Source organism: Peromyscus californicus, unplaced genomic scaffold (assembly GCF_007827085.1).
Source record: "Peromyscus californicus insignis strain IS unplaced genomic scaffold, ASM782708v3 Scaffold_7__1_contigs__length_154581171, whole genome shotgun sequence".
NCBI classification, from domain to species: Eukaryota; Metazoa; Chordata; class Mammalia; order Rodentia; family Cricetidae; genus Peromyscus; species Peromyscus californicus.
This window is the reverse complement of record NW_026294595.1, coordinates 95,267,333-95,292,399: the sequence shown is the minus strand read 5'-3', so window position 1 is coordinate 95,292,399 and position 25,067 is coordinate 95,267,333. Positions and strand designations below refer to the sequence as shown.

The window sequence follows — 25,067 nt, the reverse complement described above, 5'->3', positions numbered from 1 at the left end:
CAAACAAGTTATTCTTAAATTATTTAAAAATGGGTAAATTTGTAATGATAGTTCTGTTCCTCAAATTAAAATGGTTTTACTAATTTGAAAACGTGCCTTTGGCTAGAGATATTATCACTCAGCATTGCATACCTCCCTCGCATGTGCAGCACACCACAGAACAACAGCATGAGTTGATTATGTCCTCCACACCAAAGGTATATGAAAGGGGTGTGTTTAGCAAGCGGAGTCAAGAAGTGGTCGCTTTACCTCTACTATTCGATGTCATTGGAAAACCCAGTTTGGAATTTCTCTTATTCATCATATTTGGACATGTAATGTCACCTCATGGGAATAAGTGTCAGAAAGATTTGCCTTTCATTTATTGAATAATTGATAAGCTCTAGACATTGTACCATGCACTTGCCATGTGTTCTTATTTAATTCACTCAGTAGTCTACTGAAGTTGGCAATAATATTTCCATTTAAACATAAAGAATTGGATAGAGACTGAGTGGTTTTTGCTTGTTCCAAGAGAGATTTCAGGATTTGAACCCAGACCTTACTTCTCATTTTTGACAATGGGCAGAGGTATTTGTGTGGTTTCAGTTTTTTTGAAACAAGGCTTTACTGTGCAGCCTAGGCTATCTTGAGCTCATGACTCGCTTGCCTCAGTTTCCTGAGCGCTGAGATTATAGGCCTATGCCACCATGCCCAGCCACTTCCAGCTTCTTGTTAGCTTACACAAGCTTTTTATGCAGGATAATTCCCCCAAATGAAGATAAATATCTAATTGCTCTCTAAAATTTTAAAGGAATGCTCAGCAACTGACTTCTTTAACTTTCTTAACTAAGCTACATTTACACACACACACACACACACACACATACACACACATAAATATATAAAATTTGTTTTTATGGTGGGAGGGAGTATGTACATGTGCATATGTGAGTGAATTTCCCTTCAATGACCAAAAGGTGTCATATCCCCTGGAGCTGGTGTTAACAGGCAGTTGTGAACTGTGGGTACAAGAACTACACTCAGGTCTTCTGCAAGAGCCATGTGTGCTCTTACTGCTGAGCCATCTCTCCAGCCCCCAAACTAACATTTTGATATAAAACATTATACAATAAATTTATCAAAAACTGTAAAACTGGTCTGGGGAGATGCTTCAGTTGGTTAAAATGCTTTCTGTACAAGTAGAAGGATGTGAGTTCAAATCTTTAGAACTCATATAAGAGCTAGTCTCTTTAGCACTGGTCTGTCAGCCCAGCCTCCTATGTGGGGGTGAGAGGTCGGGGATAGGAGAAACTCTGGAAGTCTGTGGGCCAGCTAGCCCAGTGTGTGCACCAGTGAACAACAAAGAGATTATCCCAAACAAGTTAGTAGCAAGAACCAATAGTGAAGGTTATGTTCTGATGTCTACACATGTACTGTGGCATGCACACACCCACACTTACACATACACTCACATCGTGTACATATTAGTTTTTTCTAAAACTCATGTTAGGTTTTTTTTGTGTGTGTGTTTGCTTGTTTGTTTTTTAAGTCATGACCAGTCATAATACACTTTCACTTAAGAACCAAAGAGATTTCTTAGGTCAAATTTATGGTAGGTATTCAAATTTGGCACAGTTCATTTTATATTTTACTTCCTTCAAGACTGCCCTTCCAGGGACTGGAGAGATGACTTAGTGGTTAAGAGCACTGGCTGTTCTTCCAGAGGTCCTTAGTTAATTCCCAGCAACCACATGGTGGCTCACAACCATCTGTAATGAGATCTGGCACCCTCTTCTGGCATGCAGGCGGAAAGAACACTGTATACATAATAAATAAATCTTTTTTTTTTAAAAAAAAAAAAAAGAAGACTGTCCTTTCAGAGGCTGGGGAGATTAAGGCTCATTGATTAAGAGCACTGGCCAGGGGGCTGAAGAGATGGCTCAGTGGTTAAGAGCACTGACTGTTCTTCCAGAGGACCCAGGTTAAATTCCCAGCACCCACATGGCAGCTAACAACTGTCTCTAACTCCAAGATCTGACACCTTCACACAAACATGCATGCAGGCAAAATACTAAATAAATAAATAAATAAACAAATAAATAAATAAATAAATAAATAAACAAATAAATAAATAAATAAATAAATAAAAATAAATAAATAAATAAATAAATAAATAAATAAATAAATAAATAAATAATTATGGCCGGGTCCTGTGTTCGATTCCCAGTATCCATGTGATGGATCACAACCAACTATAACTAGTCCCTGGGGGATCCAATACCCTCTTCTGCTGTGCAGATGTACATGTAGACAAAACACCCATATACCTAAATAAGTAAATCTTAAAAAAATAAAAAGACTGTCCTTTCAGTGAATTATTATTTTATAGTCTTATTTTATGTAGTATACATTCCATGAAGGAGAAGCTTATAATCTAGTATGAGTTGCTGAGCTATGAGAAATACCAAGGAAATCCTAGAGTCTGGCCAGTGCCTGACACTATACATAGAATTTTCAGACAGCTGGTCTCTGAGATCCAAGTGAGGAATAAACAGTTGTTTTTCTCCAAAGGAAAATAGGTTTAGAATGTGTCACATCAAGAGCACAGGCCCCTAATGGGTTGAGAATTTTTCTCAGTGATAAGGCCCTGGGTTTGGTCCTCAGGGGAAAAAATAAGACAAAAATTTGTCAGTGGTGGTGGTACACACATTTAATCCCAACACTCAGGAGGCAGAGACAAGTGGATGTCTGAGTTGAAGGCCAGCCTGGTCTACATACTGAGTTCCGGGACAGCCAGGACTACACAGAGAAACCCTGTCTTGAAAAATCAAACCAAAACTAACCAAACAAAAAAACCCTAATTAATTAAATAAAAAAGTAAAAGGGAAAAAACTAGTAAGAGGCCATTGAAATGGTTCATGTGAGGGACGGTAGGACTTTCAGGAGGGCAGTGGGTAGAGGTAGAAAGAAGTGACCAACTTGGGATATGTCAGAACCTAAAACCTGTAGATTGTGTGTGGAGAAATCAGGTTGTCAATGACATCACCTAGTAGTTGATGAGTAACCACAGTGGTATTTTCCATTTACTGGTATTTTATTACTTCTCAGTCATAGATGTATGGTAATGTCTTAGTCATAGTACCAACTACATTTTTTTAGTCACATTTCCATGACCTAAAATGTTATTGATCTGAAGGAACTTGATTTTTTTTTTTTTTTTTTAAGATTTATTTAGGTATACAGAGCTCTGCCTGCACACCAGAAGAGGGCACCAGATCTCATTACAGATGGTTGTGAGCCATCTGTAATGTGGTTGCTGGGAACTGAACTCAGGACCTCTGGAAGAGTAAGCAGTGCTCTTAATCTCTGAGCCATGTCTCTAGCCCAAAACTTGATGTTTTAATTTTACTTAAATTATTTTTGTTTGAGATGAGGTCTCACTATATATCTCTTGCTGGCCTGGAACTCACTATGTAGACCAGGCTGGATTCGAACTCATAGAAATCTGCCTGCCTCTGCCTTTCAAATGCTAGGATTAAAGGTCATGTTACCATGCTCCACAGAATTCGATCCATTTATTCAATAAAAGACTCCACAAGTTTAGCCCTGCAGATTGACTTTGTACCAATTGAATTGACCATTTCTAAATGTTATTTTTTGTAGTGAGAATGCAGAGGCTCTTTCTCAACTTTTGACCTTGGCCCGGTGGATACAGACAGTTCTTGCCAGAATATCAGGTTATAATATGAAGCATGCTAAAGGTTTGTTGAAATCTATCTGTACTAGATAGGTGAAAATTGTTTCTAAATGTTTAATTTTTTTAGATTTAATTTTATATTTATAAGTGTTTTGCCTATGTGTATGTATGTCTGTGCACTACTTGTGAATCTGGTCAGAACCTAGAAGAGGACATTGATCTCAGGAACTGAAATTACAGACAATTGTGAGCTGGGTCCTTGGGAAGAGCAGCTAGTGCTCTTAACCACTGAGCCATTTCTACAACCCCTTAAACTTTAATTTTTGTAAACAAGAAATTATTGTGCCAAAATATGGTTTGAAAGTACAGATTTGTTGAATATCAGGAAATAGAAATTTGAGTCCAAGACTTTTGGCTATCAATTTACTCAGTTTAATCATTTTTTTGTATGGGAGAGAGACTATTATGTAATATTCTGCCTTAATATTAATAACACAAATATATCAACGCTGTTACCTTATGTACAAATTTTCTACAACTGAGTGGCAAGTGTTGTTATAGAGATATGCTTAGAAAAATAAAATTAGAAGGTCACTTAAGATGTTTGGTGAAGGGGGTTAGGAAGATGACTCAGTGAGTAAGTGCCTGCTGTGAGATCTGCATTTGGATCCCCAGCCCAGGTCTGTGGGGGATGAGTGGGTGGGTCCTAGGAGGCTGAGAGATCGTCTCTAAAAATAACATGGAAAGCAGTAGAGGCAGGTGCTATATGTTCTCCTCTGGCCTCCTCACACACATGGGCTCGTGAGCCTGTATATACACATGTACACACATGCATACATACCCCACCATGTGCACACAGCATTTAGTGAAGAAATGTCTTTATTTGGTTATAAATCAATAAATGAAGGCAAAGTCCAGTTTATATTGTTTGGTTTTGTGGGTTCAAGAAAGGTTCCTGCAATCTTGTCCAGGCTGCACTGCAACTCCTGGGTTTAAGCAGTTCTCCTGCCTCATCCTCTTCAAGGCTAAGACTATACACAGGCACCATCACATCCTGCTTTAAAATTTTATTTGAGGACCTTTCTTGGTGGCTGCAGAGAACTAAGGCCCCTGAGTTGTCCTCTGGACTGCACATGTGGTACCACATGTGTGACATGCGTGCACATGAACAGAAACACACTCACACATATACTGTACACTAAATACAAATGCAGTTTGGGTTCTTTGAAACAGGGTTTCTCTGTGTAGCCTTGGCTGTTCTCAAACTAGCTCTCTCTGTGGACCAAGCAGGTCTCAAACTCCATAATCTACCTACAAATGCAGTTTTTAAAATTAAAAAAAAAATGAAATAAGGAAAGCTACCAATATGGCAAAATACTCATTACCTGGTAGGTAAAAAAGCAAAATGCAGAGAGCAGCACTGTATGGTGCCTTTAAAGCAAACAAATAAACAAAAAAAACCAACAAAAAACCAACAAACAAAAAACCAAACATACGTGTGACATTTATATATAGAAAGAACATCACCTTAATGTTATGTAGGTAGAGAAATTAAGGGCGATTGTTTACTGCTTACTAACGTTTCTAAGGGAATCATGTATGGCTTAAACAGCTAGATAATTGACTGTTAGACTAAACTTAGTCTTTATTTCTTTTTCCACTTGATTTTTAAGGAGAGCTTCAAGCAGTTCCTGTCCTGTTTCATCAAGGAATGGGGGATTCAACATTTGAGTTTCATTCCATCCTGAGTTTTGGAGTTCAATCCTCGTAAGTATCTAAAGAGTTTGTGAAGTGGTGGGGTGTAATGGCACACACTCAGGAGGCAGAGGCAGGTGGATCTCTGTGAATGTGAGGCCAGCCTGATGTGCGTAGTGAGTTCCAGGCCAGGCAGAGGTGAGGTAGACAGTGAGACCCTACCTCAAAAAGAAAAAGTTTATAAAAATAAAAATTGAAACTAACCTTCCTTTTTTCTTCTTCTTTATTTGTAAAACTGTTTCTTTGTCCATTTTTTTCTCCCTAAAGTTTTATATATTTTAGTAAAATTGAATGGTTTGAGGTTTTTTAGGAAAAATTTCTTGCTTTGTGTGTGTAAATGAGTGTGTATGGTTTGGCCAGGGTCACATGCCATGGCACTCCGTAGCGGTTAGAGGGCAGTAGTAGGGTCAGTTCTCCTAGACTGCAGGCTCCACAGCAAACACATTTCTCCTTGAGCCATCTGAAGTGACATGGAAGACGATGTCCCCTGTCTCTAGGCAATCATTTTTGACAAAAAACAAAACAAAACAAAAACCCAAAGCTACAAGAGGATCAGAATTTTAAGACTTCAATTAATGTCACATTTAATGTGCCTTGTGACTTTCTAAAAAAAAAAAAATTTATGTCACTCTACCCTCAATTTGTTTTCCATGTATCATTGAAAGTGTCCTCCTAATCTACTTCCAAGAAATACTTTGAAAAATATATAATGGCCCAAATGAGGTATTATTTTATGCATATGACTACCACATACTTTTTCTGCTTATAATCCTTTTTCATATTTACTGTCTATATTCTACTCAAATACTTGTTAAAAATGAAAATTTAGGGGCTGGAGAGATGGCTCATAGGATAAGAGCACTGGCTGTGCTTCCAGAGGTCCCGAGTTCAATTCCCAGCAACCATATGGTGGCTCACAACCATTTATAATGAGATCTGGTGCCCTCTTCTGACATATAGGCATATGTGCAGGCAGAACACTATACATAATCAATCAATCAGTCGGGGCTGGAGAGATGGCTCAGAGGTTAAGAACAGTGACTGCTCTTCCAGAGGTCCTGAGTTCAATTCCCAGCAACCACATGGTGGCTCACAACCATCTGTAACGAGATCTGGTGCCCTCTTCTGCAGTCATACATGCTGTAAACCTAATAAATAAAATCTTAAAAAAAAAAATCAATCAATCTTAAAAAAAAAAAAAAATGAGTTCGGTCCTCAGCTCCCAAAAAAAAAAAATGAGAATTTAGAAAGCCATCAATTACCAGGTGGTGGCGGCACATGCCTTTTCCCCAGCACTCAGAGGCAGAGGCAGGCAAATCTCTGTGAGTTTGAGGCCAGCCTGGTCTACAGAGTGAATTCTAGAACAACCAGAGAAACACTGTCTCGAAAAGAAAAAAGAAAATCATAAGTTATCACTCTAACTTAGTTCTGGGTATTACCTGCTATGCATATCCACAGCATGAATGTGTACACATACATTATCAATGCAGAAATACTTTTTTTTTTTTTTTTTTTTTTTTTTTTTTGGTTTTTTGAGACAGGGTTTCTCTGGGTAGCTTTGGTGCCTTTTCGGGAACTACTCTGTAGACCAGGCTGACCTTGAACTCACAGAGATCCGCCTGCCTCTGCCTCCTGAGTGCTGGGATTAAAGGCGTACGCTACCACTGCCCGGCCAGAAATACTTTTTATACCTTTTCAGAATACCAAAGCATGTCAGATAAGACCTGCTTCCTCTTGTCCAGAGGGCCTGGTCCAGTTCCATGGGGGCTCCTCAGCCATTGGTTCACAGCTATGCGTTTCCACTAGTTTGGCTATTTGTCCCTGTGCTTTTTCCAATCATGGTCTCAATATCTCTTGCTCATATAATCCCTCCTCCCTCTCGCCGATTGGGCTCCCAGAGCTCCACCTGGGGCTTGGCCGTGGATCTCTGCATCTGCTTCCATCAGACACTGGATGAGAGTTCTATCATGACAGCCAGAGTGTTTGGCCATCCGATCACCAGAGCAGGTCAGCTCAGGCACTTGGTGCATGGGCTGGCTTTTTGGAGCCTGGGGCCTATGCTGGGACACTTTGCTCAGCCTTGGTGTAGGGAGGAGGGGACTGGACCTGCCTCGGTTGAGTCTACCAGGCTGGGCTGACTCCCCAGGGAAGACCTTGCCTTGGAGGAGGTGGGAATGGGGGGTGGATTGGGCGGAAGGGCTGGGGAGTGGGAGGAGGGAGGACGGGGGGAATCCGCGGCTGATATGTGAAATTAAGTTAATTATAAAATAAAATACATATATATATATAAAGACCTGCTTCCTCAGAACTTTATTCTTTCTCTTCAGTCTGCCCCGGAGTGTGGGCCTGGACCCTTCTAGTGGTACTCATTTGCTGAGCTCTTGCTGTACAGTTATGTGGTCCTTTGCCATTTTGTAAGAGACTTTTCTATCTTTAGAAAGTATGGTTTGGCTTTCCCTATTTTTTCTTACTGAATAAATCTACAGAAGCTTTAATCTGTTAATTTGACAAAGAACACTTTACTTATTTTGATGCTTAATTTGATAGTCAACTAAATTGGATTAAGAAACACCTATAACATTAATGAGACAGACTTTTGGGTCTGTCTGTGGGCTTTTTTTTTTAAAGATTTCTTTTTTTTTCTTTTTTTTGGTTTTTCGAGACAGGGTTTCTCTGTGTAGCTTTGCGCCTGTCCTGGAACTCACTTGGTAGCCCAGGCTGGCCTCGAACTCACAGAGATCCGCCTGGCTCTGCCTCCCGAGTGCTGGGATTAAAGGCGTGCGCCACCACCGCCCGGCCGATTTATTTTTATTTTATGTGTATGAGTGTTTGTCTTCATGTATGACTGTGTATCACTTGTGTGCCTGGTGCCTGTGGAGGCCAGAAGAAGGCATTAGATCCCCTGGCCTGGAGTTATAGAGGCTTGTTAGCCTCCGTGGAGGTACTGGAATTCAAATTTGGATCCTCTGGTAGAACAGCCAGTGCCCTTAACCTCTGAGCCATCACTGTCAACATCAGTGAGGGCTTTTCTTGAGAGGATTAATTGAGGAGGGAGACGACAGTGAATGTGGACGTTAGTATCCCATGGCTGGGTGATGAGTGAACATCAAAGGAAAAAGGAGAAAGCTAGCCACACGTTAGCATCCCCCTTTCTGTGTCCTGGTTCACCCATGTGTGAACAGGCAGCTTCACACTCCTGCTGCCCAAGCCATAAGTTGCTTCTTCTAGCATGCCTTCCCACCACCATGAACTGTCTCTCTTGACACTGGGAGCGAATAAGTCCTTCCTTCCTTAAGGTGCTTTTTTTTTTTTTTTCTTTCTTGAGACAAGGTTTCTCTGTCCTGAGCCTGTCCTGGAACTCACTGTGTAGCCCAGGATGGCCTCGAACTCACAGAGATCCTCCTGGCTCTGCCTCCCGAGTGCTGGGATTAAAGGTGTGCGCCGCCACCGCCCGGCTTTTACGTTGCCTTTTGTCAGATATTGGTTACATGAGTGACCAAAGTAGCGAATGCACATACCGTCAAAAGGAATTCATCGTTTCTGCTGTTTCAGATTTAATGCGGTTTCACAACAAGCAGCCTTTCTTTTCTAAAATACTGTATAAATTTCTTTTTATTTTTAGGGTGAAATATTCTAATAGTATCAAGGAAATGGTCATTCTCTTTGCCACAACCATTTACAGAATTGGACTGAAAGTGCCTCCTGATGAACTAGATCCACGAGTTCCCATGATGACGTGGAGCACATGTGCTTTCACTATCCAGGCAATTGGTAAAGCCTATTTAAAAAAAGTAAATTAAAAAATGGTTTGGAGGTGACAGTAAAACAAAATTTACGTCAGTTGACCAAGACACATTTTATTCTGCTGATGATGACTTGGAAGAGGTTGCTGTATTTGAGGACTGCTTGTATATCAATGTATTAGTGTGGCCTGAGAACTTTTAATCTATTTATCTTTTCACTTGCTGGAGTAGCCCCGTGTGAGTGATGCATTAAGCACTCTAGTCCACCAGTGGTGGATGTACCAACACTAGATCAAGAACAGATGCCAATGGAAGGAATCAGCTAGGACTTCACAGAAATGTTATTTTATACTTTGAGAGAAGAAGAAAACAGGGCCCGAGTCACAAACCAACAGTTACTGGAATAGGAAGTGTGTGGTAGTGGGAAGAAACACATATCAAAACGAGGTCTGAGTAGTAACTTGTCAAATGCTTTGCCACATTGAAAGTTTCCCAGGGAGAGGCAGAGGAGGTGAGCACTGAGGTCTGTAAGTGAGCGTGGCATTGTGTAGAATGTAGGATGTCTCTTTCACATTATTTCTCTTCAATACAGTTTCTAGGTCACATTTTTGGGGGGTTTGTTTTCCTTTTTTTTACATTCTGACCACAGTTTCCCCTCCCTCCTCTCCTCCCACTCCCTCCCAGCATTGGTCACAGTTTTTAATGAAGTCTACTACATTTTCATCGCTAAATTCCTTTTGTACCAATACATACTATGTCATAATTGGGCTTGAGTAACATGCATGCACTTTTTCTCCGAAACTTTCTTGCTTCAGTCTCAGGATAGATTTAGGAGTCGCTCACAAACTCTTTAGACTTAAATCATGAGTGCAGGGTAATGCACTGATGTGTACTTACTCAGGTTGAAGCTACATAGTGAAACCCTGTCTTAAAAACAAACCCACAACCAAAACATAAAACTTTGGATTTGTTATATTTTTCTTTTTTAAGAAAACCTATTGGGAGATGAAGGGAAACCTCTATTTGGAGCACTTCAAAATAGGCAGGTATGTATATTCCAATAGATTTCAATAGTGTCTGGGGTACTGTTTTAGAATGAGGGTTCTGTAGCTTGTTTATCACTGATACACAGGTAATCCCTCTTCTGTAAACAACAGCAGAGCTAGGGTGTGGGGCATGCTACACTCTCGGGAAACATGGTGGTCAGTGCTACATGCTTTACAGATTATCTCAATCTCATAGTTAAATGTAATTCGCATAGATTGCAGGTGAATTGCCTGCCTTTCTGCCCTAAAACCAGACACATCCTGTTTTTCCCATCACTGGTGCTTCACCATCATCTACCATCAAATAGTAATGGGTTCTGCTCTAGACAGATAATCATACTGAGTTAAAGACCAGACACACCCTGGGCGGCGTAGATGTCTCAGTGGGTAAAGAGACTTGCCACCTAGCCTGACAAACCGAATTTGATCCCAGAGTAGACATGATGGAAGAAGATAGTAAATTCACCCAAGTTGTCTCTGACCTCTGCAGGAACTTAGCAGAGATTGAAGGGAACTGCTTACTGGCTTGTTTCCCATGGCTTGCTCAGTTTGCTTTCTTACAGCACCCAGGACCACCTGCCTACTGGGAATCATCAATCAAGAAAATGTCCCACACACTTGCCTACAGGCCAATCTGATGGGGACATTTTTCTCAATTTAAGTTTCCTCTTCCCAAATGACCCTAGCTTGTGCCACGTTGATCAAAATAACCTGCACATGGGCATGCAAGTGCATACACACATACATACACACATACACCTCAAAAAAATGGCAACTCTGAGGTCTGTGAAATGCTCAGTGGGTAAATGCACTTGCCACTAAGCTTGGTGATCTGATTTCAGTCTCTGGGACACACCTGGAAGAAGAGAACCTACTCCTGCAAGTTATCCTCTGACCTCCACAAATGTTTGTGCATACATACAAAATAAATAAATAACATTTTTTAAGTAAAAAGAGCAGGCAGCCCTGGTAACTAGTAAGTATTCAAGCACACATGAAACCCTTGATGAAACTTTCATCACCAAAAATAATAACAACACAATAATAATAATAATAATAATAATAATATAATAATAATAATTCTTGCCTTCATATTCTTCATGCCAATATCTCTGAAGAACCATGAAATGCACCTAGGTAGCTGTGTCGTTGGTTTTTTGTTTTTTTAAAGTGTGCTCAATAGCGCTGTGAAAGCAAGAGGGACACCTGCAGACCCTCCCTAGACTGCTGCTCCCTAGGCACGGCTCTCCCTCCGGGCTCCCGACAGGTGGCGCTAGAAACTTGCAGTCCACAGTACACTTACCTGTAGGTCCCATCCTCCTCTAGAAAGCAGAGGCTTTTCAGTTGTTCCGTGTTTTCTTACCGTCATTTTAGAATTTCTGGAAATAACAGTTTGCGCAGAATAATTAAGCCCCGTGTTTAAAAAACTGAGTCTGGAAAACAGAACAAAACTGAGAACTGAAATGATCCGACTACTAACATTTCTTTTTTTTTTGGTTTGTTTGTTTTTTTGGTTTTTTGAGACAGGGTTTCTCTGTGTAGCTTTGCGCCTTTCCTGGAACTCACTCTGTAGACCAGGCTAGCCTCGAACTCACAAAGATCTGCTTGCCTTTGCCTCCCAAGTTCTGGGATTAAAGGCGTGCGCCACCACGGCCCGGCTAACATTTCTTTTTAATGGAAAAATCAAAGTGTAGTGAGATCATAAAACATTTTTATGTACTAAGAATATTGTAGCCAGGCATGGTGGTGCCCACCTGTAACTCCAGTTCTTGAGAGGCATAGGCAGAAAGATCTCTGAGTTCAAGGCCAGCCAGGAATACATAGAAAGAGACCCTGTCTCAGAAAAAAAAAAAAAGAGTATTGTAGATAGTTGATCAAGTTATAAAGCATCAGTGTATAGTAGCCTGGGATTGGTTATTTATGGTCCTGACCTAACGCTGTCATCTTCCCTTACCGTTTTATTTTACCTCTCTCACAATCTAGCATAATGGGCTGAAAGCTTTAATGCAGTTTGCAGTTGCACAGAGGATTACCTGTCCTCAGGTCCTGATACAGAAACATCTGGTTCGGCTCCTATCAGGTAGGGACTTCTCTTAGTTATTACATTAGCATTTACATGTACTTTCTTCTGCATTTATGGCAGTTTATTAATTAGGAAATGACGTACTGTACTGATGTTGAATACTCACTGATGAAATCCAGTGGCCAAAGCAGGCTTGTCCAAATGAGTGGATGCACAACCACCCTGTAATGTCTGCAGGGTTACTTTAAAATGTATGCTTTTGGAGCTGGGCATGGTGGCACACGCCTTTAAATCCAGCACTTGGGAGGCAGAGGCAGATGGATCTCTGTGAGTTACAAGGTCAGCCTGGTCTACAATGTGAGTTCCAGATGTTACTGGAACAACTGAAAACTGAAATGATCCTGACTAACATTTCTTTTTAATGGAAAAAAAAATCAAAGTGTAGTGAGATCATAAAACATTTTTTATATACTAAGAATATTGTAGCCAGGCATGGTGGTGCCCACCTTTAACTCCAGTTTTTGGAAGGCATAGACAGAAAGATCTCTGAATTCAAGGCCAGCCAGGAATACATAGAAAGAGACCCTGTCTCAAAAAAAAGAAAGTACTGTAAATAGTTGGTAAAGTTATAATGCATCAGTGTACAGTAGGCTGGGATTATTTCGGTTATACTTATTTCATCTTCTTGGTGATATTAATATATAGTGGCCCTGTTTGTCTCCTCTGTTTGGTTATGGTGTGCAGCCTGCTTTATCAGACGTAAGAGTTGCTAGGCCAGCTTCTTTATGGCTTCCATTAATATGTTAGCTACATCCTTTGGCTTGCTTTTTTTAATGTCTTTCCTATTTATGTGAGTTTCTTGGAGACAATAGATAATTGGACTTCAGGTTTATAAACTGTCAGTTTATTTGTGTCTTTTACTTGGCTAATGGAGACCTTTCTACTAAAGGTTGTTTTGAGAGGGATTTTGATGAAATTTTGAGAAAGAATCATATTTATTTTCTTAGTTAATGTTCTGGTTGACTGAATTATTGATACTTCTCTCCCATCCCCTGTTGGTATTTGGGGTTTGTTGATTTCCTGTGTTGGCTCTCCGTGATTCCCTTGGCTCTTGGCTTATTTCCTCCTACAGAGTGTATTGTTCCTGTGTTCTTTTGGATGAGACAGTCCTTCCTCTTTTCATATGTATTGTATTCCATTAGCAATTTTCTGCAGTGCTAGCTCAGTTGTCATGAATTGTTTAAATTTGTCTTGAAATGATATTATTTTTCCATCAATTTAAAGAGATGTCTCTGCTGAGAATAGCAATGTTTGGTTTACAGTTAATTAGTTACCTCCAAGGTTTGAAACACATCATTCCTTTCTTTCCTGGATCTTAGGTATGCTGATAAAAAATGTAATATTATTCTGATGTTTTTTCTTGAACACCTGGTCCTCTGCCTCTGATTTCCTAGTGCTGGTATTACAGATGTGGGTTACCATGTCTGACTTATTGCTATGAATTTTTTAACTATATGTACATATGTATGTGCACATGTGTGTGTCCATATATGTGCTTGTGCTTGTAAGGGGTGGGGTACATGTGCACAGAGGTGTGGAGGCTAGAGGATAGCTCTAGGTGTGTTCTTCCTCAGCTCTGTTTTGCCTTTTTTTTTTTTCCCCAAGTCCAAGTCTCCTGGTGGCTGGGGCTGGCCACATAGACGAGGCTGGCTGCCCAGCAAGTCCCGGTGACCCCCCTGTCTCCACCTTCTCAGCACTGGGGGAGCAAATACATTCCTACCCCACCTGGCTTTGCGGTGTGGATTCTGGGGCTCAAACTGCTTTATGGCAAGTACTTTGTTAGACTGAGCCAGCTCCCAAGGCCCCCAAGTGCAGAGTCTTCCATTTTTTAGGTAATTGGGAATGCTTGAAAAATTTTGGGTAATGGTGTCTTTATAATTTCAGATATAAGGGATCCAATGCTCTTTTCTGACCTCAGCGGATACAGACATAAATGTGCGCATACACACAGATGCATACATACACTTAGGTAAATAAATAATCACCATCTTTGAGAAAATCATTATCTTCATTTGCAGTGAGAAAAACGGCATGTTCACTACTGTAAACCAGTAAGAGGCAAGAACTAAGGATGTAACTCACTGGTAGATGTTTGCCCAGCATGCATAAGGACTGAGCTTGATCCCCAACACCTCAGAAGAGGGAGGAGGGTATGAGCTATCAATAAAATGAAGAATATGCATGCTGAAGTGAACTGTCACTCTAAAGGAATTTAGCTTTATTTTTGAGACAGGGTCTCACTATGTAGCTTTGGCTTGCCTGGCACTCAAACTTACTGTCATCTTGTGTCACAGCCTCACAAGGACTGAGATTACAAGCTTGTGCTACCACCACCCACTCGTCAAAGGAATTTAAAAATAGGTATTTATAGTAATGGACGGGGGTGGGTGGGTTTAGAACTGCCTGTAAAAAAATGTAATGATAGAGTATCCCAGTCACTGAAAGGAACAAATTCCAGGGCAGAGATTAGGAAGTTATTTAAATGTCCTGACAGTAAAGCAGTTTGTAATCCAGAAAAGACAATAAGATGGTTATTTGCTGACGGAGTTAACAGAATTGTTGCTGAAAATTATTAATACAAAGAAATGAGACCTAAAAATAGCAACTGACTCGTCAAGGACACTGAGTCTGTTAGTGGTAAAACCCTGTGATCATTTTAGTTTAAGATAGAGAATAGTAATAGCAGTAGTTATTGTGTGCACGCTTAGGATCAGTCCTTTAAAAGACGATGTTAATGAACACCTCAGCATTCTGTAAATACGTTAGACTTAGAGAAGTTAGGTTGCTTCCCTGTGACAAATAACCATTACTAGAACCTATTTCATTCTTGTATCCAAAAATCATGATCTTAATACTTATGCTGTTTACTTAGAATATTGGAGTTGAGGGTAAGAAGTTAACACAGTCTGAGAAGAGTCTTCTCCCCCTTAGTTTTATAAGTAATACTTGTGTTGGGGCCGGAAAGATGGCTCAATGGTTGATAATGCTAGTTCTGCTATCATGAAGAGTGGAGTTGACATCCCAGAACCCAAGTGACAAGCCAGGCACCCCACAAATGCCCATAGCCCAGCTCTGGGGGAGGGATGGGATAGAAGTGGAGACAAGAGGATCGCTGGGGTTTGCTGGTTTCCAGGTGAGCCTAGAAAATGTTAGCCCCAGGTTGAGGGAGACTCTGCCTCAAAGGTATAGGCAGGCATTGATAGAAGAGAAGAAGCCCAACACCCTTTTCTGGTTTCTGCCTTTGCACACAGGTATACACACACACACACACACACACACACACACACACACACACACACACACACACGCACACACACACACACGCACACACACACGAAATAAATTTAAGATTTTTAAGTAGTAGCTGTACTGGGTCTGTGGTGGTGGTTCAATCAGTAAAATACTTGCCAAGCAAATATGAGGACCTGAGTTGTATCTCCAACACCTACATGAAAACTAGGCATGGTGGTATGCACTTTTAATACCATCAAGGCAGACACAGGTGGATCCAAGGTGCTGGCTGGCTGGCAAGCCTACCCTAACTGGGGAGCCATAGGTTCAGATGAGACATCCTATTTCAAAAAACAAAGTAGACAGCACCTTAGGGCACCCAAGGTGACCTGGCCTTCCTATTACTCTGCACACACACCTACACACATACACAGAAGTAATAACTATATTGATAAACAGCATGTCATCTTGTTTTTATATATATAGAACTATTTCTAGCAAGGCATGATGGCTCATACCTGTAATCCCAACACTCAAGAGGTTAAAGCAGGAACATTTTTAGTTCCCAGGCCAGCCTAAGCTGCATAGCAAGACCAGTTCAACAAAAGAAAAAGAAATGAAAACCTTGTTGTCTTGACTTTTTGATCTAATTTCCTTGCCATTCTTTCTCTTTCTTGTGGATTTATTAGTTTTCATTAGAGCTGATCAAATTGAAAAGATAATACTTTGGAGTATATGTCAATAAATACATTTAAAGATAGCTTTGGATGGCACCAAAATGTGCCATTGTTACACAAAGAAAGGAAATTCAGCAGTTCCTCTGGATTAATTTGACCAAAAGCAAGTCCAAGTTTGAATTCTCCACTTCTTTCCCTGTGCGTTCCATTTATCTATATTTTATGGTTTCTGACTTGTCTGTCTATACCTACCTAATGTCTGTCTCTCTTTCTGTGTGTCTTGTTCCTAATAAAGTGCTTTGTTCTGTATTTGTAGAACAGCACAGAAAACATTGCATGGGGAAAGGAATAAGGGATACTTTACATCTTTAACAGTGTTTTATAAGGGATATTTACCCCAACTGATTCCAAATGACCCCAAAGCACTCAGTACTACAAACATTGTGTTATTAAGCAATATCCATATGCTATTTCCAATATATATGGTAGATATTTGTTATATAAGGTCACTGTTTGCTATTTTCAAATGATTACCATAACACACATATTTACACACTTGTATTGGTCTCTGGGTCAGGGGCATGGAAGTTACATAATGCATTAGTTTTTGTTGTAAAAGATGAATATTGGCGCCGGGCGGTGGTGGCACACGCCTTTAATCCCAGCACTCGGGAGGCAGAGCCAGGCGGATCTCTGTGAGTTCGAGGCCAGCCTGGGCTACCGAGTGAGTTCCAGGAAAAGGCGCAAAGCTACACAGAGAAACCCTGTCTCGAAAAACCAAAAAAAAAAAAAAAAAAAAAAAAGATGAATATTGGGAAAATCCAAGGCACTTAAGGTTGGTTGTTATATTGTTCTCTTAAAGGCAGGTTAAATAAACAGGCAAGGTATTAAGCCAAGTCCTAAGTGAATCCAAGGTATAGCATCAACTCTGTTGTGAGGTCCAGCTGAAGTTCCAGTATCTTTTGAGTGTAAGAGATATTTAAAAAAAAAGAGAGAGATTTTCATAAAAATGTATCACATTCAGATTGTCTATACTTCCTCCCAATCAACAGTCCATATAATCTGTTATCTAATTCTGTACAGGAAGGTTTTGTTTCCTTTTTTTCTTTTTTGTTAACAGATTTTGCTTTTTTTTAAATCTTTCTTATTTATTTATTTGTTGGTTTTAATGTACATTGGTGTTTTGCCTGCTTGTATGTCTGTGTAGGGTGTCAGATTCCCTGGAACTGGAGGTACAGGTAGTTGTGAGCTACCATGAGGTTGCTGGGAATTGAACCTGGGTCCTCTGGAGGAACAGCCAGTGCTCTTAATCACCAAGCCATCTCTCCAGCCCCCAGGAAAGTTGTCTGTGTCCTTGTTTCCTTTGCAAGCTCTCCCTGCTCACCATCCCAAATCTGTTCACATACTATATATCACATAACATTTAACAGTGTTCAGTTGGTGGACCAGTGATACAATGTTTTTATAAAAACTGTTCTTCTGGGGTAGGTCAGGAGCATAGCTCTGGCATAGCATGCACAAGGCACTGGCTTCAATCACAGGCACACAAGCCAAGTCTTAGTCATTTAACATTTCAGAATTGGGAGGCTAGTGTAGATGGTAGTTTTCCTGTGTCCCACCTGGTCCTGCAGCCCTCAGTCCCAAGTAAACACACAGAGGCTTATATTAAATACAAACTGTATGGCCTATGGCTTAGGCTTCTTGCTAGCTAGCTCTTTCATCTTAAATTAACTCATTTCTATTCATCTATGTTGCCACATGGCCATGGCCTTACCGGTCTGCTGGCATCTTGTTGTTCCTTGAGCAGTGTTTCCCCTTCCCGCCTGTTTCTTTCCTGTATCTCTGCTCGGATTTCCCACATACCTCTAAGCTGCCTTACCATAAGCCAAAGCAGCTTATTTATTAACCAGTGGGAACAACGTATATTCACAGTGTACAGAAAGACATCCCACAGCAAGCTAGGGCTGTTAGGGAGTGAGTGAATCTGGGCCTTACATGTGATAAGCATGCACTGTTGTATCCAGCAAATATTTCTTGAGCAATCTCTATTTCAGTTTTCCTTCTAAATCTTATTTTATTTATTAATTAATTTGTTTGTTTATTAAAGGTGTGTGCTGCCACCACCCTGCTTCCTCCTAAATCATATCTTTCAACTCTTAAGCTGTATACAAGACTTTCTGATAGTCTTTGATTCTGTTCGGTTTCCTTTTTATTATGACAGCCATATCTTAAAAGTGTGCTATACTAGTTTCTTTGTTCTTTAACCCCATTGTATTTTCATTTAATGCTTCTAATCTGCATTTTATTCCATGTACATTGCTGCCTTACTGACTGAATTACATTTACTTTCATTTTAGTTGTTCTTCCTAACCTGCAATCAGAAGATACACCATGCCTTCTATCTGTAGATCTATTTCATGTTTTGGTAAGTGTTCAGTAAAATGATTTTGAAGTCATCAAGTTTATAATTACATGTTTTTTCTTATTTAAATTCATGCTTTCTGTTCACAATAATAAAATTTTGATGTTGAAGCTGTTTTTAGTCTTATCCTTTCTTTTTAGAAATACTTACTGATTTCACCAAGACATCAAAATTATTTTTTAAAATGAAAGCACATTTCTTTTTTAATTTGTAATTTGTTTTATAGTTGGTTATATTTGTTAATATATGTACAAATAAACTCTTTCTAATTCTGTTATGGCTCATTGCCACTCCTTTTTTCCAGCTTGTTTATATCATATGCAATGTACTACTATGTAAGCTATAAATTAAATATAATCATTAGCTATTTAGTGATAGAGACTGGTTCTAAGTGCATGTAGGCTTCCTTAAAACACCCATGGACAGGTAGCAACTCTTGTGAGTTTTATGCAGAATTTTCCTATCCTTGCAATAATCTTACTCTTTTAAATCTGGCCCATTGAAGAAAATAGTGGTAAGGTTGAAAAACTGGATTGTGTGGGTATTGGGTTAACCAATCCCCATCCTCCATTCGTACTTCATAATCTAAGCCTGTGTTCAGTAGCTGTCCCTCAGACTCTCTTTTGGGATCCCCTGGGGAGTCTTAAAAAGAATCCTATCAGCCATGCAGTGGTGGTGCACACCTTTAATCCCAGCACTTGGGAGGCAGAGCCAGGCGGATCTCTGAGTTCAAGGCCAACTTGGTCTACATAGCGAGATCCAGGACAGGCCCCAAAGCTAGACAGAGAAACCCTGACTCAAAAAACCAAAAAAAAAAAAAAAAAAAACCAAAAAAAAAAAAAAAAAAAGAATCCTAACAATTGGACCTTGCCTCAGAGTCTTATTTTGTTGCGTTGGGATGAAGCCTGTATGTCAGTGTTTTTTTTTTTTTTTTTTTTTTTTTTTTTTGGTTTTTCGAGACAGGGTTTCTCTGTGTAGCTTTGTGCCTTTCCTGGAACTCACTCGGTAGTCCAGGCTGGCCTCGAACTCACAGAGATCCTCCTGCCTCTGCCTCCCGAGTGCTGGGATTAAAGGTGTACGCCACTACTGCCTGGCTGTCAGTGTTTTAAGAGCATCCAAGTGTTTGTAACAAGGAATCTTCAGAACCACAAGGAGAGAACAACTATCTAGGCCTACAATAAGTAGACTCAGCAAAGGGATAACCGGTTTGGTGGTGGTCTTTGCCTGCCATTAATGGTACATCATAATTATAGTCTTAGATATTCTGTTGAATATAACTAGGAAAAGTTTGATGGTTATTACAAAAGCCCTGCATCATTTGGTACCCTGTACATTTAGTTAGGAGATCAGCTTGTCTTGGCCTTTCATTGGTGTCCTGTTGATGTCCTTTTTCCTTTCACAGGTAGCTGCTGTGTTAGCATTCCCGTCCTTGTATTGGGATGACACCGTTGACCTGCAGCCTTCGTCAGTTAGTTCTTCATATCATCACCTTTATCTCTTCCATTTGATCACCATGGCACATATGCTTCAGATACTTCTTACAGTAGACACAGGTAAAGCTCCCATCTCAGTTAGTGTCGACTGTAAGTAATATTTACCCTTGCTTTTTTGACAGAATGAATGATGCTTGTGTTAAACATAGTATGTATTTCTAAGTCCCATGTTATGTCGTGTTATTTTTTCATGTATTTCTTACCAAATGTTACTTTGTAAAGGCAGAATAAACTATGAAAAGGCTAATTATAATTACTTAAGATACTTGATTGCCTAATTTCCAGCTAATCTCCAGATATGTGGGAGGACTGTTAAGACCTGTTTCTCTCCTTTTCTTCCAAATTCCTCCTTGTCAAAGTCTCTCCAAGTTTATTCCTACCTATATAGGTTCTGCCTTTCACCAAGGCTTCCAAGAACCCATTCTTTCAGTTACAATGATAGTACATTGCTTACCTTATAGCATTGCCACAGGTTACTTTATTTCATAGTTATTTCTAGCTAATTTCACTCCTTACCCTGTGGTGATATTTTTCTGTATGTTTTAACAAATAAAGTTCACCTGAAGATCAGAGGGCAAAGCCAGTCACTAGTTAGCCATAGAGGCCAGGCAGTGGTGGCACACACCTTTAATCCCAGCACTAGGGAGGTGGAGGTGGGAAGTGATATGGCTGGGCGGAGAGAGGACTAAGGCGGGAGGAGACAGGAGCTCGGCCCTTTCAGGCTGAGGAGTTGAGGAGGCCAGAGGTGGCTGTGGGTTGCTCTTTGTCTCTCTGATCGTTCAGCATTTACCCCAATATCTGACTCCGGGTTTTTTATTATTAAGACCAATTAGGATTCATGCAACATTACCCCACTTCTCCTTTCTTTCCATTCCTCCTTCCTCACCTGTGTTTCCTGATTACAGAGAACAATCACATTTTAAAACACTCCTCTTAGCCTCAAGTATCTGGCAACCTTTGTTCTTCCCGATAAGTACTCATTAAATGCTTTTTGAATCATGACTCGAGTTACATGGATATAATGTAACATCAACTTAGAAGTGTCCTTTAAGAGTCAAGTCATTAATAGCAAATGATGTACTGGAGAGGACTCAGTGGATGAAGTACTTCTGTGCAAGCATGAGGACTAGAACCCACACAGAAGCAGAGACAAGGGTCTGTGGAACAAACGGACTAGCTAGACTAGCTGGAATTGGCAAGCTCCAGCTTTGGTGAGGAGCCCTGCCTCAAAAAATAAAGTGGAACATGATCAAGGAAGACATTCAATATCAGCTTTGCGCTTCCTGGTGGATGCATAATGAACATGCATGTGCAAGTGCATGCAAACACACTCACACACATACATGCCATATATCACATGTGTACATGTAAAAACAAACAAATAATAAATAAATAAATGAAGCCTGGTTCTGGATAACAGTGACCAATAAGACCTACTGAAAATTCAGGTAATTTAAAGAAAATGCACGTTTTTTAAAAATCATGTTAGAGGGAATTGGAAAGATAGCTCAGTGGTCAGTACCACTGGCTGCTCTTCCAGAGGACCCAAATTCTTCTCAGCACCTATATGGTAGCTTACAACTGTCTGTCATTCCAGTTCTAGGGGATTCGACTCCCTGTTCTGACCACCATGGGCACTGCATGCACAAGGTTCATTTTTGGAGAGGGAGGGGAAGAGGAAAGAGATAGAGAGAGAGAGACAGAGAAGGGACGGACAGAGGGAGGGACAGAGAGAAACAGCAGTCAACAAAAACTAAATATACTTTTACCATCTGCTGATAGGGAAAACTTGGAAGCAACCAGAGTAGCCACTGCACAATTGATCAATAATTTGTGGTACATCCTGACAATGGAATATGATTCAGTTCTATAAAGAAGTGAACTATCCAGTCCTGAAAATGCATATATGTATATACAAAGTGAAACAAGCCAGTGTGAAAGATATTTTATGGGCCCAACTACAGGGCATTCTAGAGAAGGCAAAACTGGAGGTAATGTGATTTCCATGAGTGAGGAAAAGCACAGAGACAGTGATGCTAATCTGTATAATATATGTATATATACTTCTCCAAACCCATGGGATGTAGAACATCATGAATGAACCTTAATGTAAACTTTGTATATAGTCTTGAGTCAGGTGAGGTTAGCCTTCCAGCCCTATTCTACTCTTTTAATACTGAACTGGCTCTTCTAAGATTTTTGCCTCTCTGCATAAACTGTTTTCAAAGATTCATTTTTATTATTTTTAATAATGTAATGTGTATCTGCATGTGGATTTGCGTACTGAATGCAGGTGCCTGCATAGGCCAGAGGCATCAGATCCTCTAGGGCTGTAGTACAGGAAGTTGTGGATCATCTGAAGTGGCTGGCTGGAAACTGAATTCAGGTCCTCTGGAAGATTGATGAGCTCTCCTACTGTCCCCTGGCTTACCACTTTTTAAAAACAGGGTTTCGCTGGGCGGTGGTGGCACACGCCTTTAATCCCAGCACTCGGGAGGCAGAGCCAGGCAGATCTCTGTGAGTTCGAGGCCAGCCTGGGCTACAGAGTAAATTCCAGGAAAGGCGCAAAGCTACACAGAGAAACCCTGTCTCGAAAAACTGGAAAAAAAAAAAAAAAAAAAAAAAAAGAAGGGTTTCACTCTAGGTCTGGCTGTCCTTGTAGCCCAAGGCTGGATTTGAACTCTTGGCAATCCTCCTATTTTAACATCTAGGTGATAGGGCTACAGGCATGGGGCATGACATTAAACTTTAGAATCAGTTTGTAAGTATGAACTTTTGGTCAAAATAATTGTCAATAATACACATATAATGAACAGTGTTGGATGTTGATAATAGAAGTTCTCCATGTGTGGTATCAGAAATATATAGACTTCTATATTTTTTGCTCAGTTTTGCTATGAACCTAAAACTGCTCCAGAACAGTTAAGTTCATTGATGTGTGTGTGTGTGTGTGTGTGTGTGTGTGTATGTGTGTGTGCTTGTGCGTGTGCATGTGTGTGTGCCTGCCTGTGGAGGCTGGAGGTCAATGTTAGGTGTCTCTAATCATTCTCTATCTTAGTTTTTGAGGCAGGGTTTCTCAGTGAACTGGGAGTTCATCAATTAGGCTAGGTTGGCTAGCCAATAAACTCTGGGCATCTGCCTGTTCCTACTCAACCCCAGTACTAGGATTATAGATGTGTGTAGCTGTGCCCCAGATTTTTGATGGGTGCTAGGGATCAGATCACAGGTTTTCATGCTTGAATGACAGCTGCTTTATCTCTTTCCCAACTCAGTTGGGATAAGAGTTCATTGATAAATATATAAACAAATCAATCACCTCATTATGTGTGTGCATTTGTCAGACTCATCAAATGGCTTGCTTGAACTCATTTCACCATATGTAAAATTCATGTACACAAACCCACATGCAGACATACATGTACATAATTTAAAAATTATTGTGCTTTTTGTGTGTATGTGTGCCACTGGGGATTGCACCCCGGGTCTAGGGCATGTAAGCACACATTCTACCACTGAGTAGCACTTCACTTTCATCTCTTAACTAGAATGGGACAAAAAGTCAATGCAAACTTAATATGTTTCCAACTTAAATAGATGATATTCATATTTTTATTTGTGGAGGAAGGGATGCCTGTGTGCCCTCATACATGTGTGGAGGTCGGCTCTCTCCTACTGTGTGGGCACTGGGTATTGAACTTGGGCTGTCAGACTAGGTAGCAAGCACCTTTGCCTACTGAGCCACCTTACCAACCCTGTTGGCAACTTTCAAAGATAAAGGGCGTCTGCAGATTTTATTTGAAAATGAAAAGAACTAGCAATATGATGTCAATTCTCTCAGAGTAACTTTATGACCTTTCAAATGCATTAATACACAAGCAATTTGTAAACAATAACACTGTTCAGATGTACCATAACAATTTGTTATAGGAAACTGCAAGGTAGGCATTTTTATCTCCACTTGTCTGTACAGTAAAACTGAAGCTGCGGGGTGAATGGAAAGGGTGAAGCAGTTGTGGGGTGTTCTGGAATCATGAACTTGAGGTTAAACAGGCAGATTAGAGAGCAGGTTCTTGAGTCCTCCCTGTAAATCTCTCTCAGGGTTCCCCCTTGCTCGGGGTGAAGAGGACAATGAGGAGGCTCGGTGTGCATCTGCGTTCTTTGCAGAAGTTTCACAGTACACGGATGGGTGAGTAGCTGTCCACTGGCCAGTCTGCCTAGGTGTCCCTTTGGTGAGTCCGGATCTTTGTTCAGGAGTTTGTTAGGGCAGCCATTTTCTTGTTTTAAAATCAGATGGCCTTTTAGTTTGTGGTTTTGTTTGTAGGATAGGTATCTAGTAAAGAAAATTTACTTCATTTTTACCTTGAAGTAAAAGGTAGTAGATTAGAACTGTTTGTTGTATTTGAGACTGATAAGGTTGACAACATTTTCACTTTTGAGCTATTATTCTTGGAATACAGGCAAGAATGACAGCAGTTTAACAATTGGCAGTATTGAGAATTTAAATAAAAGTCGAAAATAAGTTGCATTGAAGTCCATAGTTTACATTAGGACTCACTCTTTGAATTGTACCATTGCAGTATTACATGCAATGGTTTCGTTACCCTACAGATCATCTGTCAGTTTTAATATAGGCACTAGGAACATACTCATTTTTTAGTAAATCCAGTCACTTTATTATTAAATTTTTCTTTTCCTTATTTCATTGCTAGAGTGGAGTTTTGTTTTGTTTTATCTCAGTAATAATGGAGAGAAAATGAAAGCTTTACATTGCAGGGAGTATCTTGTGAGAGTCTAGATACTGTAAAATGCTTTTTTTTTTTTTTTTTTAAATTGTTTTTGTTTTGCTTTGTTTTTTCATCTTCACCTAAGAAAAAAGAGAGTAATGATCTGCTTTCAGAGGTTGGGTGCTTAGCCCTTGGCAGAGTGTTTGCCTAATAA

At 40.2% G+C, this 25,067-nt stretch overlaps 1 protein-coding gene across 1 annotated transcript in view; it reads left to right on the top strand.

The window, feature by feature from the left end:
• Ubr1 (ubiquitin protein ligase E3 component n-recognin 1) overlaps positions 1-25,067 on the top strand; it is a 135,229-nt gene that overhangs the window by 93,820 nt on the left and 16,342 nt on the right. The window contains exons 33-40 of the mRNA XM_052726086.1: positions 3,646-3,743; positions 5,353-5,446; positions 9,057-9,205; positions 10,168-10,223; positions 12,207-12,303; positions 18,572-18,639; positions 20,039-20,189; positions 24,228-24,315. Coding sequence (XP_052582046.1) covers positions 3,646-3,743; positions 5,353-5,446; positions 9,057-9,205; positions 10,168-10,223; positions 12,207-12,303; positions 18,572-18,639; positions 20,039-20,189; positions 24,228-24,315 — 801 coding nt within the window. The remainder of the gene's footprint in view (positions 1-3,645; positions 3,744-5,352; positions 5,447-9,056; positions 9,206-10,167; positions 10,224-12,206; positions 12,304-18,571; positions 18,640-20,038; positions 20,190-24,227; positions 24,316-25,067) is intronic.